This window comes from Sinocyclocheilus rhinocerous, unplaced genomic scaffold (genome assembly GCF_001515625.1).
Source record: "Sinocyclocheilus rhinocerous isolate Xijiao unplaced genomic scaffold, SAMN03320098_v1.1 scaffold271, whole genome shotgun sequence".
NCBI classification, from domain to species: Eukaryota; Metazoa; Chordata; class Actinopteri; order Cypriniformes; family Cyprinidae; genus Sinocyclocheilus; species Sinocyclocheilus rhinocerous.
In genome coordinates this window covers 1,760,345-1,771,693 of record NW_015657574.1, presented here as the reverse complement: position 1 = coordinate 1,771,693, position 11,349 = coordinate 1,760,345, and the positions used below count along the sequence as shown (strand labels likewise).

Genomic DNA, 11,349 nt, shown 5'->3' with positions numbered 1-11,349 from the left:
CAACTTGACCCCACCCACAAACACGCCATTCTACTGACGACTGCTTCTCTAATCTCAGGGAGTTCAATGCAGATTCACAAAACGCTTGCTGTTGAAAGATGGATCAGTATCCTGTTTATTTGGACCAGCTGCTCCAATCAATCACAACCTGTAAGTATGATAAATAATAGATGTTTATATTTTCTATAGAGCGTTCAAAATACAGAACTATTGAAATAGGCATATCGTTTCTGACACCGCTGTACGACGTAGACCAATCACAACAGACTAGGCCATCTGACCAATCAGAGCAGAGTAGGCTCACTGAAAGGAGGGGTTTAGAGAGACTGAATCTTTGAACTGCTTCGAACGAATCGTTTGAGAATCGCTGGAAATTGAGGTGATATTAAATGCATATTTTGAGAAAACAAGCGTTTTTTGACCTTGCATGCATGTAATCCTATTGTAGGAGACTCCCAAAACAATATTAGGAACTGTAAAAATGGCATAATAGGGGCACTTTTATACATTTCTACTACATTGCAAAAAAAATAACAGTTAGTTTTCTGTCACCCTGTGTCATTTTTGGCTTTTATGACATAAAACCCCCCCCCCATATACAGACAAAATAAAGTATGTACCTACTAAATCTATCCAATACATGTTCCCTAAATTCTGTTTATGCCTGATAATTACATATAAACATTTATGGCATTTTATTAAACTATTAAGCAGTACATATGTGCAAATACTGACTCAGAAAAAAAGCAATTTATTCCATAATTTTAGCTCAGTGCAAGTACTGCAAACAGATGAATATGATTTTCTAATGGCATTGTTCTCTCTGTGTTTACTAAGAGTCAACATTCAAAAGCAGGCTTAAAAGTCTTGCTCTCGTTCTTGATGATTTAGGAATTTGATCAGCCTTGGAGGAACTGGAAGCCTGTGAATTTTCTTCAGTCTCTTGATCCCGAGCAGATTGCGGATTTTCAGTCTGCAGAGCTGCATGAGTGGGCGTGGAGGGGCTGCAATCAGAACCAGTAAATGAATACACAGGTGACTGAAATCATTTGCATATATGAATAATTTAAGCAAAAGGTATGGGAGCACATACTCGCTTTCTCTTTGATGCACTGCCACTCGTGGTAACTGTCCAGATGTTCAGTGAGTCGTGCACAGAGTTTCACATGCCCAACATAGTCAAGCAGAACGTCTATAATCGGTCCTGCCCAGCGGGAGTAGTTTTCAGTGGAGATCACCTCACAGAACTAGTAAAAAGTGGTGTAAAATGTGGCAATATACAATTCAGAAAAAAATATTACATTGTATGTAGAATTGGCTTCAGGCCACTCACCTGAACACAGGTCTTTTCTACAACTTCATCTGGATCATATCTCTGATTACGCCTAGTTTTTATAGGTGGATGAAGATTGCTGCCATAAACGCAATTGAAACATGACAAGGCATCACAGCCATTATCCATTAGATACTTCAGTATGGTCAGATACTTCATGCAGAACATAACACTTGCTGGAAAGGTAGTTGGATGAGTTGGGATGTAGGCATTGACATTAGCACCATGTTCCACCAGCAAAGTCACAGTCTGGATGCAACCCTGCCTCAGGGCCACCAGGAGCGGGTTGAACGTGTCCAGATTTGGATTAGCACCAGCCTTCAGGAGCATGGTGGTAGCATCGATATTGTTGTTCATGACAGCAAAGTATAGAGCTGTGCTGCGCCGATCTTCATACATCATAGAACGATCCTCAGACAACATGGCATTGACGTCAAAGTCGGCCTCAATTAGGAATTCAACAATATCGTTTCTGTTGCGCTCTGCTGCTAAATGGAGGGGACTGATACCTGTACGTCTCACTCTGGCCTTGCTTGTGGCTGGGATCAGCATGGATATGATACTGAAAATGAGAAGTTGTGTGTTCTTGAGTGTTATCTTGCTAGTGTACACTAAAATACTCTTGAATGTCAGGTTAGAATTTGACTCTATTAGGGTGAAATGACCATTATGAGATGGAAAAATTATTCCATAAGAAGATTAATAATATATATAAAAACCTTTGAAAAACTTGTATGTAGTGATTAGCGATAAAATTATAGAGGAACAGTTCTAGGGTTGGGAACCGAAATTTTTTGTATAAAAAAAAAGTATGGAAGAGAAGGAGTTTGTTAGGGGCCAGTGATGCAGAACAAGTTTTTGCATTTCAAAGCATTGCATTTTCCTTGTTTTTCTATGTAAACATGTTTGACCATTGCGCTCATGCTTTTTCAGCGTCTCGCACATGACACAGCATTCTAAAAAAATGCAGTGCTCAAGTTAAATAAAAAAAAACACCTCTACTGAATCTACAATGCAAAACAGAAAGCGCAAATAGAGTAATTTGATTTCCGAACAAACAATTCATATGAGTTCACTCTTTCTAGTGAATCAAAAACAACGTAGTGTAGTCCAATTCCTAAACAAATGGGTTTTATGAGTTGCTTCTTTTTCGTGAATCAGAAACAAAATATGTATTCTGATTCCCTCTAATAAATGTAATAAATCAAACTTATACAGCTTACAACTAACTGTAAATGACTGTAGTCACTGACTGGTTGTTTTTTATATGACAGTGTGTAGTTAAAGATACAGTACACCTTAAGCGTAGTCAGATTTGTTTTCTTGTTTTTTTAAGATTTATTTTTGCCATTTTTGCCTTTATTAGGATAGGACAGTATTTAGACAGGAAGCAAAGTGGGACACAGAGAGGGGGGACGGAATCGGGAAAGGTCCGTGAGCCGCGACTTGATCTTGGGACGCCCGAACCGCAACAGCACTATATGTCGATGCGCTTCCTACGAGGCTATTGGCGCCGACTACTCAGTTTTTTTTAACAGTTAAACACACCTAATGCAATAATTGTAATAAATATTTATTGCTTAAAAATACTGAAATAAATTTTAATGGAGCTGTTAAGGAATTGAAATAGTTAAAAGGAACCGGAAGCCAGGATCATCAAATTCTTTACGATTCCCATCCCTAAACATGTCATGGTATCAAGAATTACTCTATGGGATGATTAGTTTTACTGTTAGGTGAGAAAAGACCCTACACACAATAAACTAGAAGAGTTATAACATGTGTGTCAAAAGAAAGAGCACTTATCTGAAATGGTATTTTGCAAATAAAACCACTTACTCCTAATTGAGTTAGCTTGAGTTAAGGTTACAGGTTACAGGATTAGCACCCTCTTGCCACAGCACTGCTCTAAAGCACCCATTGAGACTTACTTAGTTGCCCTGACATTTTTGTGGGTACACCCGAAAGTGAGGAGGTCTTTGCTGAAAATTAATGCAAGATTATGAGATGTACTAAACCTAAACTCTTAACAACCAATGGCCTTCGCATATAAATAAACTGTGACCCGAGAAAATTCCTCCCAAAGCAAATTCATTCATTCATACAAATTCCTTATTAAGTGAATTCTGAATTGATACCTGTCATTGCCACGCTGGGCAGCAATATGAATTGGCAACAGTCCTGTTTTGCCTGGCTTGTTGGCGTCTGCATTTTGAGATAGAAGAAACTCTACAATGTTCTCATGACCATTTTTACAGGCCTCATACAGCGCTGTGGCTCCATCTGCAGCCTGGCTGTTGAGATCTGCACCTGAATGAGGTGAGATGCATTACATGTCAGATGCATTTCATCACAAAGCAGCAATGGAAGAGAAACAAAAATAATGTTACCATTTTTTAAAAGCATGCGAAGTGCATCCACTTTTCCACTTTGGGCAGCCACAAAGATAGGTGTGATTCCGTACATGTTGGGCATGCTGACTTTGGCTCCAGCTTTTATCAGCATCTCACAGATTTCCACATTGTTCCTGCACACACTCTCATGGAGAGCGGTCCAGCCTTGAATACAGCTCATATTCACAGAGGCGCCGTAATTCAGTAACATGGCAACCATCGCTGGGTTCTCCTTCTCACAAGCTACAGATATGTATAGAAATGCTAAAATTTTCCATAACACAACTGAAGGCCATATTAAATGAAGAGCAGAAAAAAAAAATGCTGTGGCTCTAGGCTGGTAATCCAGGATTTTAAACTTCAAACTAGATAGATAGATAGATAGATAGATAGATAGATGAATACTTACTAATACGATATTACCTTTGTAAAGGGGAGTCTCCCTCTCTTTATTGGCAATATCAGGATCAGCTCCTTTCTCCAGAAGGCGCTCCACACATGCAAGATGTTCCCTGGTCACAGCTATCATTAAAGCAGTCTGCTCTTTTAAAGTGCGCTGGTTGATCATCCCAGGTTGAGCTATGAGAATAGTGTTCATGATCAAAGCCAGAACAATCTGATAGAGCTTGGCTAAATAAAGTTCAATGGAGTAATTGCCAAATGAGTGCACTCTACCTCTCAGGATAATTTTAATACATTGATCTTGTCCATAATATGCCGCCTCGTGCAAAGGAATCCATCCATCTTTATTTGGTTTAAGGAGGCTGCACCCAGGTTGCTTAACCAACAGTCTCACTGATCCCACATCTCCTTCTGAAATTGCCTTAACAATAGGTTCAAGCTCCCTAAAGAAGAAACTGCTTTCACTTTTATGCATTTAGCGTCGCAGATGAGATGTTCATTACCCCTCTCATATTCATAAATGTTAAAACACATAACATATTACCATTCAAAAGTTTGAGGTCTTATGCATCACAATTTTTTTCAACATTGATAATAAGAAATGTTTCTTGAGACCCACATCAGCATATTAGAATGATTTCTGAAGGATCGTGTGACATTTTATGATTTCAGCTTTGCCATCACAGGAATTAATTATATTTTAAAATATGAACAGTCCTTTTAAATTGTAATAATATTTCACAATATTACTGTTTTACTGTATTTTAAAAAAATAAATGCAGCCTTAGTGAGTATGAAAATTTCTTTCAAAATTTTTGAAAAAATCTTTTCACTTTTCTTACATATATGCTTACTAATGAGCACACATTGTCATGTAATTGTGCAATCACTCACTCTTCAGGCTCAGGGGCGACTTGCATACTTCCATCGTATTTTCGGTAGGCCACCATTCGCTTGCCATAACCAGTCACAAAGTGACTTACTGAAATCACATCCTGTGGATTTATTGTTTCTCTTTGGACAAAAAAGAAAAGAGTTGATATGAGTTAAATTAATGTTGCATTAGATTTCTAGCTATTGCACAATCACTGGGCTGCCACTGAAAGGGGATGGGATCATTTTCAGAATTTGTATTTTTTTTAACCTACAGTATTTTAAATTAAATGACCTATGTGTTAAGTTTGCAATTAAACAAAAATCTACCACTGGAAGATATAGTTTTAATGTCAGATTTCCAGGGAAAATTAAACAAGTGGATTGGGGCACAGCAAAGGATAGGGTCTCTATTTTTATGCATGGTGGCATGTGAACTTGAACTATGCTTGCTCGAATGTTGGCCTCTGAATGAAGAGGAACAGGTGTGAAGCAGCTGTGTCAGTCATCAGAGAAGATGCAGTAGGCATCTGTAATTGATATTGTGACCCTCCTTGTGAGATGAATCATCAAAACATGACAGGAAATTTTATGTGGCAATAAACTGACGTGTATGTTTTACATGCAGTCTTAATTTCCTGTATTGCATAAATAATATAAAATAAATATCTATTTAAAAGAAAAATTTAGCTTGCTGTTTAAGTTTGAAAATAAACATGTTGAATATCTATTAAAAGATAGGTCAGTGGGAGTATGATGTACTAAGCACTGGTTATTTTTATACTCACAGTGAGAGTTTGATTTATGACGGCACCTCATTTCAGTTTGAATGAAGCCCATCAAACTGTACCTGGGTGGATTGGCAGGACACGCAGCTGGTTCTGTCTGCTGCTGGGGACGATGTGATGGTGGAGCTCGGCGTGGGCCTGCTGGCCTGTTTAGAACAACAGGGCTCTTTGAGTTTTCAGTGCCTGGCCCAGAGTTCTGGGCATCAGCAATGCTTCGCTCGATTGCCAGCTGCATGAGCTCATCATCAGACAGGTTGCTATAGAGACTGTAGTCAGCAAATTCCAGGTTGGAGTCTGTGGCACCCGGCATGGACACACGGGCAGCTGCCATGATGGATCCTGAGACAATCAAAACATTCATTACTTAATTAAACTACTGGACTAACATCTGTTTGCTTGCATACTTATCACAGAAAACTGTTACTGGAAATTTCATTAGCTTGCTTGATTAGGACAGACAACTAAATTATTTAATGGTAAATCTGACAGATTTTTGATGTAATATATTTGAAAAAAAGTGTCATATGCCCGAGGCTGCATTTTTTTGATTAATAATACAGGTAAAAAAGTAATTTTGTAAAATATATTTACAATTTAAAATAACTTTTTTCTATTAAAATGTAATCAGTTCTTCAGTCTCACTCTAGTATACAGCATGTGTATATATATATAGGAAGAGTTTATTTGCAAAAACAGATAACTCAATTTTTTTAAATTTTCAAAAATCATGTTTTTTTATTATATTATCATGTTTTTATTGTGTTTTGTGTTAGTTAGCTGTTTTTTTTAAGTTATTTTTTTAACTTAATCAAAATAACCCAACTGCAATTTGATTGAGATTAATTGGAATGCACAATGAAAAAGCATTATTCCTGAGAATTGTTATATATATATATATATATATATATATATATATTGTTAATTTTTTCTCATTAATCTATACTTCGTACGTACAGTGAAAACAGAATCTTAGAAATGTCTGTAAATTTCATTAAAAATAAATATCACATTTACATAATTACTCAAACCCTTTACTCAGTAGGTGAAGCACCTTTGGCAGCAATTACAGCCTCAAGTCTTTTTGGGTATGACACAACAAGCTTTGCACACACGGATTGGGGGATTTTCTGCCATTCTTCTTTGCAAATCCTCTCAAGCTCGGTCAGGTTGGATGGGGACCGTCGATGGACAGCCATTTTCAGGTCTCTCCAGAGATGTTCGATAGGGTTAAAGTCAGGGCTCTGGCTGGGCTACTCTAGGACATTCACAGTTGTCCCTAAGCCACTCCTGTGTTGCCTTGGCTGTGTGCTTAGGGTAATTGTCTTGCTGGAAGGTGTACCTTCGGCCCAGTCTGAGGTCCTGAGTGCTGTAGAACAGGTTTTCATTGAGGATATCTCTGTATTTTGCTCCATTCAGCTTTCCCTCAACCCTGACCAGTCTCCCAGTCCCTGCTGCTGAAAAACACCCCACAGCATGAGGCTTCTCTCAGCATACTTTACTTTTGGGATGGTACTCTGTAGGTGATGAGCAGTCTTCATTGAGGAGAGGATTGAGTTTGGCCACACCGCCATAAAGCCTAGATCAGTGGAGTGTTGCATTGATGCTTGTCCTTAGGTTTCTCCCATCTGCATATATGATCATGGAGCTCAACTAGAGTGACCATCAGGTTCTTGGTCACCAGTCTACACAATTCCTTTTTTACAGGCCTCATACAGCGCTGTGGCTCCATCTGTAATCTGCTCCATCTGAAATCTTCTCCATCAATTGCTCAGTTTGACTGGACGATCAGCTCTTGGAAGAGTCCTGGTTGTACCAAACTTCTTCCATTTGAGAGATATGGAAGCCACTGTGCTCTTGAGAACCTTCAGTGCAGCAGAATTTTGAATTTTGTAGCCTTCCCCAGATCTGTGCCTCGATACAATCCTGTCTCTGAGCTCTGCAGGCAGTTCCTTTGACCTCATGGCTTGGTTTTCACTCTGATATGCATTGTCAGGAATTTTGAATTTTGTAGCCTTCCCCAGATCTGTGCCTCGATACAATCCTGTCTCTGAGCTCTGCAGGCAGTTCCTTTGACCTCATGGCTTGGTTTTCACTCTGATATGCATTGTCAGCTGTGAGGCCTTTTATAGAGAGATGTGTGCCTTTCCAAATCATGTACAGTATATATACACCCTAGTGAAAAATAAATATACTAAAATGTATTTGAAATACATTTATTTCATGCTAAGTATACTACAAACACATTTACATATTTATGTGCTTAATAAAAATACCCTGCAATTGTACTTTTGGTATACCTTATTTTACTTAATTATACTTTAGTTACACTTTAAATATCTTGCATTTAAAGGGTTAGTTCACCCTAAAATGAAAATTCTGTCATTAATTACTCACCCTCATGTCATTCCAAACCCGTAAGACCTTCGTTCATCTTCGGAACACAAATTAAGATATTTTTGATGAAATTTGAGAGCTCTCTGACCCTCCATAGACAGCAAGGATATTACCACGATCAACGTACAGAAACGTAGCAAGGGCATCGGTAAAACAGTCCATGTGACATCAGGGGTTCAACCGTAATTTTACAAAGCTACGAGAATACTTTTTGTGTGCAAGACAACAATAATAACATAATTTTTTCAGCAATTCTTCTCCCCGAGTTACTGTAATTGTCCGCCATTCGCCATTTTGGAGAGTACCCCAGAACGTAATCAACGTAATTTGATGATTACGTTGATTACGTTCTGTGGTACTCTCCAAAATGGTGGAAGACGGTAACTCAGGGAGAAGAACTGTTGAATAAATTATGCTATTATTGTAAGTTTAATTATAATTTTTATACCAGTAAGCCTTGAGCGATATGTCAGTAAATATGTCAATAGACTTTAACTGTACTTTGTATTGAATTAATGTATTTTAAATATAGAATATAAACAATATTGTACAAATACATTTTTATATATTTTTTTAAATGCTTTGTGTGTGTGTGTGTGTGTTTTCAAGCCTCATTGAGAAAAGGTTGCAATAAAATGCCGAAAATAACTGAAGAGTCAGTCACAGGAAATTTATAATTTATAAGTTTGCATATACAGACATTTACCCTTAAAGGGATAGTTCACCAGAACTAAAAACTCTGTCATCATGTATTAACATCATTCACTTGAAATTAATTCATGTTGTTTTAGACGAGAATAATTGCACCACAAAATAAGATATTTTAAAGAATGTTGGTAACCATTGACTTCCATTGTATGGACAGAAAAATAAAACCCAAACAAACAAAAAACCCCCACGACATTTCTCAAAATATCTTTTTATAGAAGAAAGTCATACTGGTTTGGAACGACATGAGGGTGAGTAAATGATGACAGAATTTTAATTTTTGAGTGAATGATCCCTTTAAGTATTTTTAGCATAAAAAAATAAATCAAAACTTTTTAAATAGCAGGTAAATGTGCATTTAAAATAAAAGATCATTTAAATTAAACCAAAGAGTGTGACTCCTTACCATTGCTAAAAAATTATGATCCTTCTCAGCATTTTTACAATATTAATGCACCAATGAATACTGCACCTTCATCCAAAACACACAAACACAAGCCAGAACAAACACCAAAAAAACAAGCTACTTACCACTTCAAAATGTTTTACTTTTCTTTTCCCCTTCTTTAACTACGTGTCAGATTTCCAAACAGGAAAGGTTGTTTTGTTTTTCCCAATGTCTAGTGGTACACTTGACACTTGCTTGCACTGGGACCTGTTTAGCTCTCTGCAAAGAGAGGCCTTTAACTGTCACCCCACACCCAACTGTTTAGAGTGCATTCTGAGTACACGTGATACGCAGTATGCCAAGATCAACCTCTTAGCTATTGCTGTTCTTGAGGGGTTGCAGACCTGGTGTAGATCATATAAAAAAATCTTTGGGCTCTAGTGCAATGAATTGTGCTTCCAGAAATATATTAGCTGAAAATACCCAATACAGATGATTTCTTGATTGAAGTGGATTTATAAAGATGTATCTGTAAATAATAGTTGGACTTCCCTTCATACATTGGCTTTGTTAAGTGAAGCCGTTTGTGCCTAACTGGGTTAAATTGTTTGGCTGTTTTTGTTGTGTCAGGTTACAGGTGTGTCAAGGCTACGAGACAAACAGGACATAGAATAGCATTGTGTGAATACCTTATTCCTTATTTTTAGATGAAGCTGTTAAGTTAAATTCAAATGGACATATCAAGGTTATAAACTCATTTCGTGCTTTGTTTGGGCTGATGTAACTGTGAGCCCCTTTTAGATGTCATTGTGTATAATGGATGAATAATTTGACAAAGGTTATCAAATAAGCAAGAGGGTTGTGTAACACACTAGGTTAGTCTGCAGATTTGCACTTTTGCATTTGTGTGACCTTGTTTCATTATAAGGTCTTCCAAGGGTCAGAAAGAAGACACCTCCGTGTTTGTACAGACACCAGTGGCATTTTAATGTTCTGACTATTAACTATCTTGATTCTGCTTGACATTTGTAAACAATTTTGTCAAGTCAAGTCAAGTCACCATTATTTATTTAGCGCTTTTAACAATACAGATTATGTCAAAGCAGCTTTACAGTATTAAATAGGAAGATAGTGTCAATAATGCAAAAGGACAATAGTAAACACTAAATTTACAGTTAAAGGCCGTTTATCATTGAATTCAGTGATGTCATCATCCAGCTTAGTTCAGTTTAAATAGTATCTGTATAATCAAGTCGACGATATCGCTGGAAAATAAGTGTCCCCAACTAAACAAGCCAGAGGCGACAGCAGCAAGGAACCAAAACTCCATCGGTGACAGAGTGGAGAAAAAAACCTTGGGAGAAATTCCCGGTTCTGGTTGTCCTAATTAATGCAGCCTAAAAATCCTTTAATGGATTTGAATATTAGAAATGTGTTAGTGTGTTGTGTGTAAGCCAGGTTAAAGAGATGGGTCTTTAATCTAGATTTAAATTGACAGAGTGTGTCTGCAATGGTAGGTAGATTATTCCAGAGTTTGGGCATTAAATAGGAAAAGGATCTGCCGCCCGCAGTTGATTTTGATAGGTTCCGAACTGATGACGAAGAATTGACAGAGCAGCCATCAAGTGTTAGACGGTGTTCTAGGTTATTACATATGGATGTTTTAGATCCAATAATTAACACTTCTGTTTTTTCAGAATAATGTTTTTTCAGAATTAGGATCAGAATAGGATCTATGACTTCTGGAAGCACCTCTTTTACGAGCTTAGATGGAATAGGGTCTAACATGCATGTTGTTGGTTTAGATGATTTAACAAGTTTATACAATTCTTCCTATCCTATAACTGTTGGGAAATGTCAAAACCTGTTGATGCTTTATTTTTCATTAATTTAGCCACTTTAGTGAATAAATACCTGGGGTTGTGTTTGTTTTCTTCTAAAAGAGACAAAAAGTAATCAGATCTAGCAGTTTTTAATGCTTTTCTGTAAGATAAGATAGATAATGTTGCTTGTTTAGCACTAGCGGTTATAATTACATAATTAATGTTTAAAATTATTTATTATTTAAAT

The 11,349-nt window shown here is 37.2% G+C and overlaps 1 protein-coding gene across 2 annotated transcripts; it reads right to left on the bottom strand.

Moving 5' to 3' along the window:
- Positions 1 to 482: 482 nt before the first annotated feature.
- On the bottom strand, positions 483 to 9,545 carry LOC107721379 (ankyrin repeat and SOCS box protein 2-like). 2 transcript variants are annotated; one of them, XM_016529372.1, is made up of 11 exons: positions 9,423 to 9,545; positions 5,852 to 6,128; positions 5,023 to 5,142; positions 4,402 to 4,571; positions 4,150 to 4,305; positions 3,724 to 3,969; positions 3,472 to 3,643; positions 3,265 to 3,315; positions 1,334 to 1,895; positions 1,094 to 1,247; positions 483 to 1,004 (listed from the first exon to the last, which is right to left on the bottom strand). In XM_016529372.1, the coding sequence occupies exons 2-11, from the start codon at positions 6,118 to 6,120 to the stop codon at positions 859 to 861; spliced, it is 2,046 nt and encodes a 681-aa protein (XP_016384858.1). In that variant the 5' UTR covers positions 6,121 to 6,128; positions 9,423 to 9,545; the 3' UTR covers positions 483 to 858. The 2 variants fall into 2 exon arrangements, with proteins under 2 accessions (XP_016384858.1, XP_016384859.1); XM_016529373.1 differs by lacking the exon at positions 3,265 to 3,315.
- Between the last annotated feature and the right edge of the window lie 1,804 nt (positions 9,546 to 11,349).

What these genes read in the sequence shown, in the direction of transcription:
- LOC107721379 (XM_016529372.1), bottom strand. Translation starts at nt 6,120, where the DNA reads ATGGCAGCTGCCCGTGTGTCCATGCCGGGTGCCACAGACTCCAACCTG. An exon ending in TATTAAAATTATCCTGAGAG is followed by an intron (nt 4,306 to 4,401) that starts GTAGAGTGCACT and finishes CTATTCTCATAG; the next exon opens with CTCAACCTGGGATGATCAAC. An exon ending in TCGCATGCTTTTAAAAAATG is followed by an intron (nt 3,644 to 3,723) that starts GTAACATTATTT and finishes CACCTCATTCAG; the next exon opens with GTGCAGATCTCAACAGCCAG.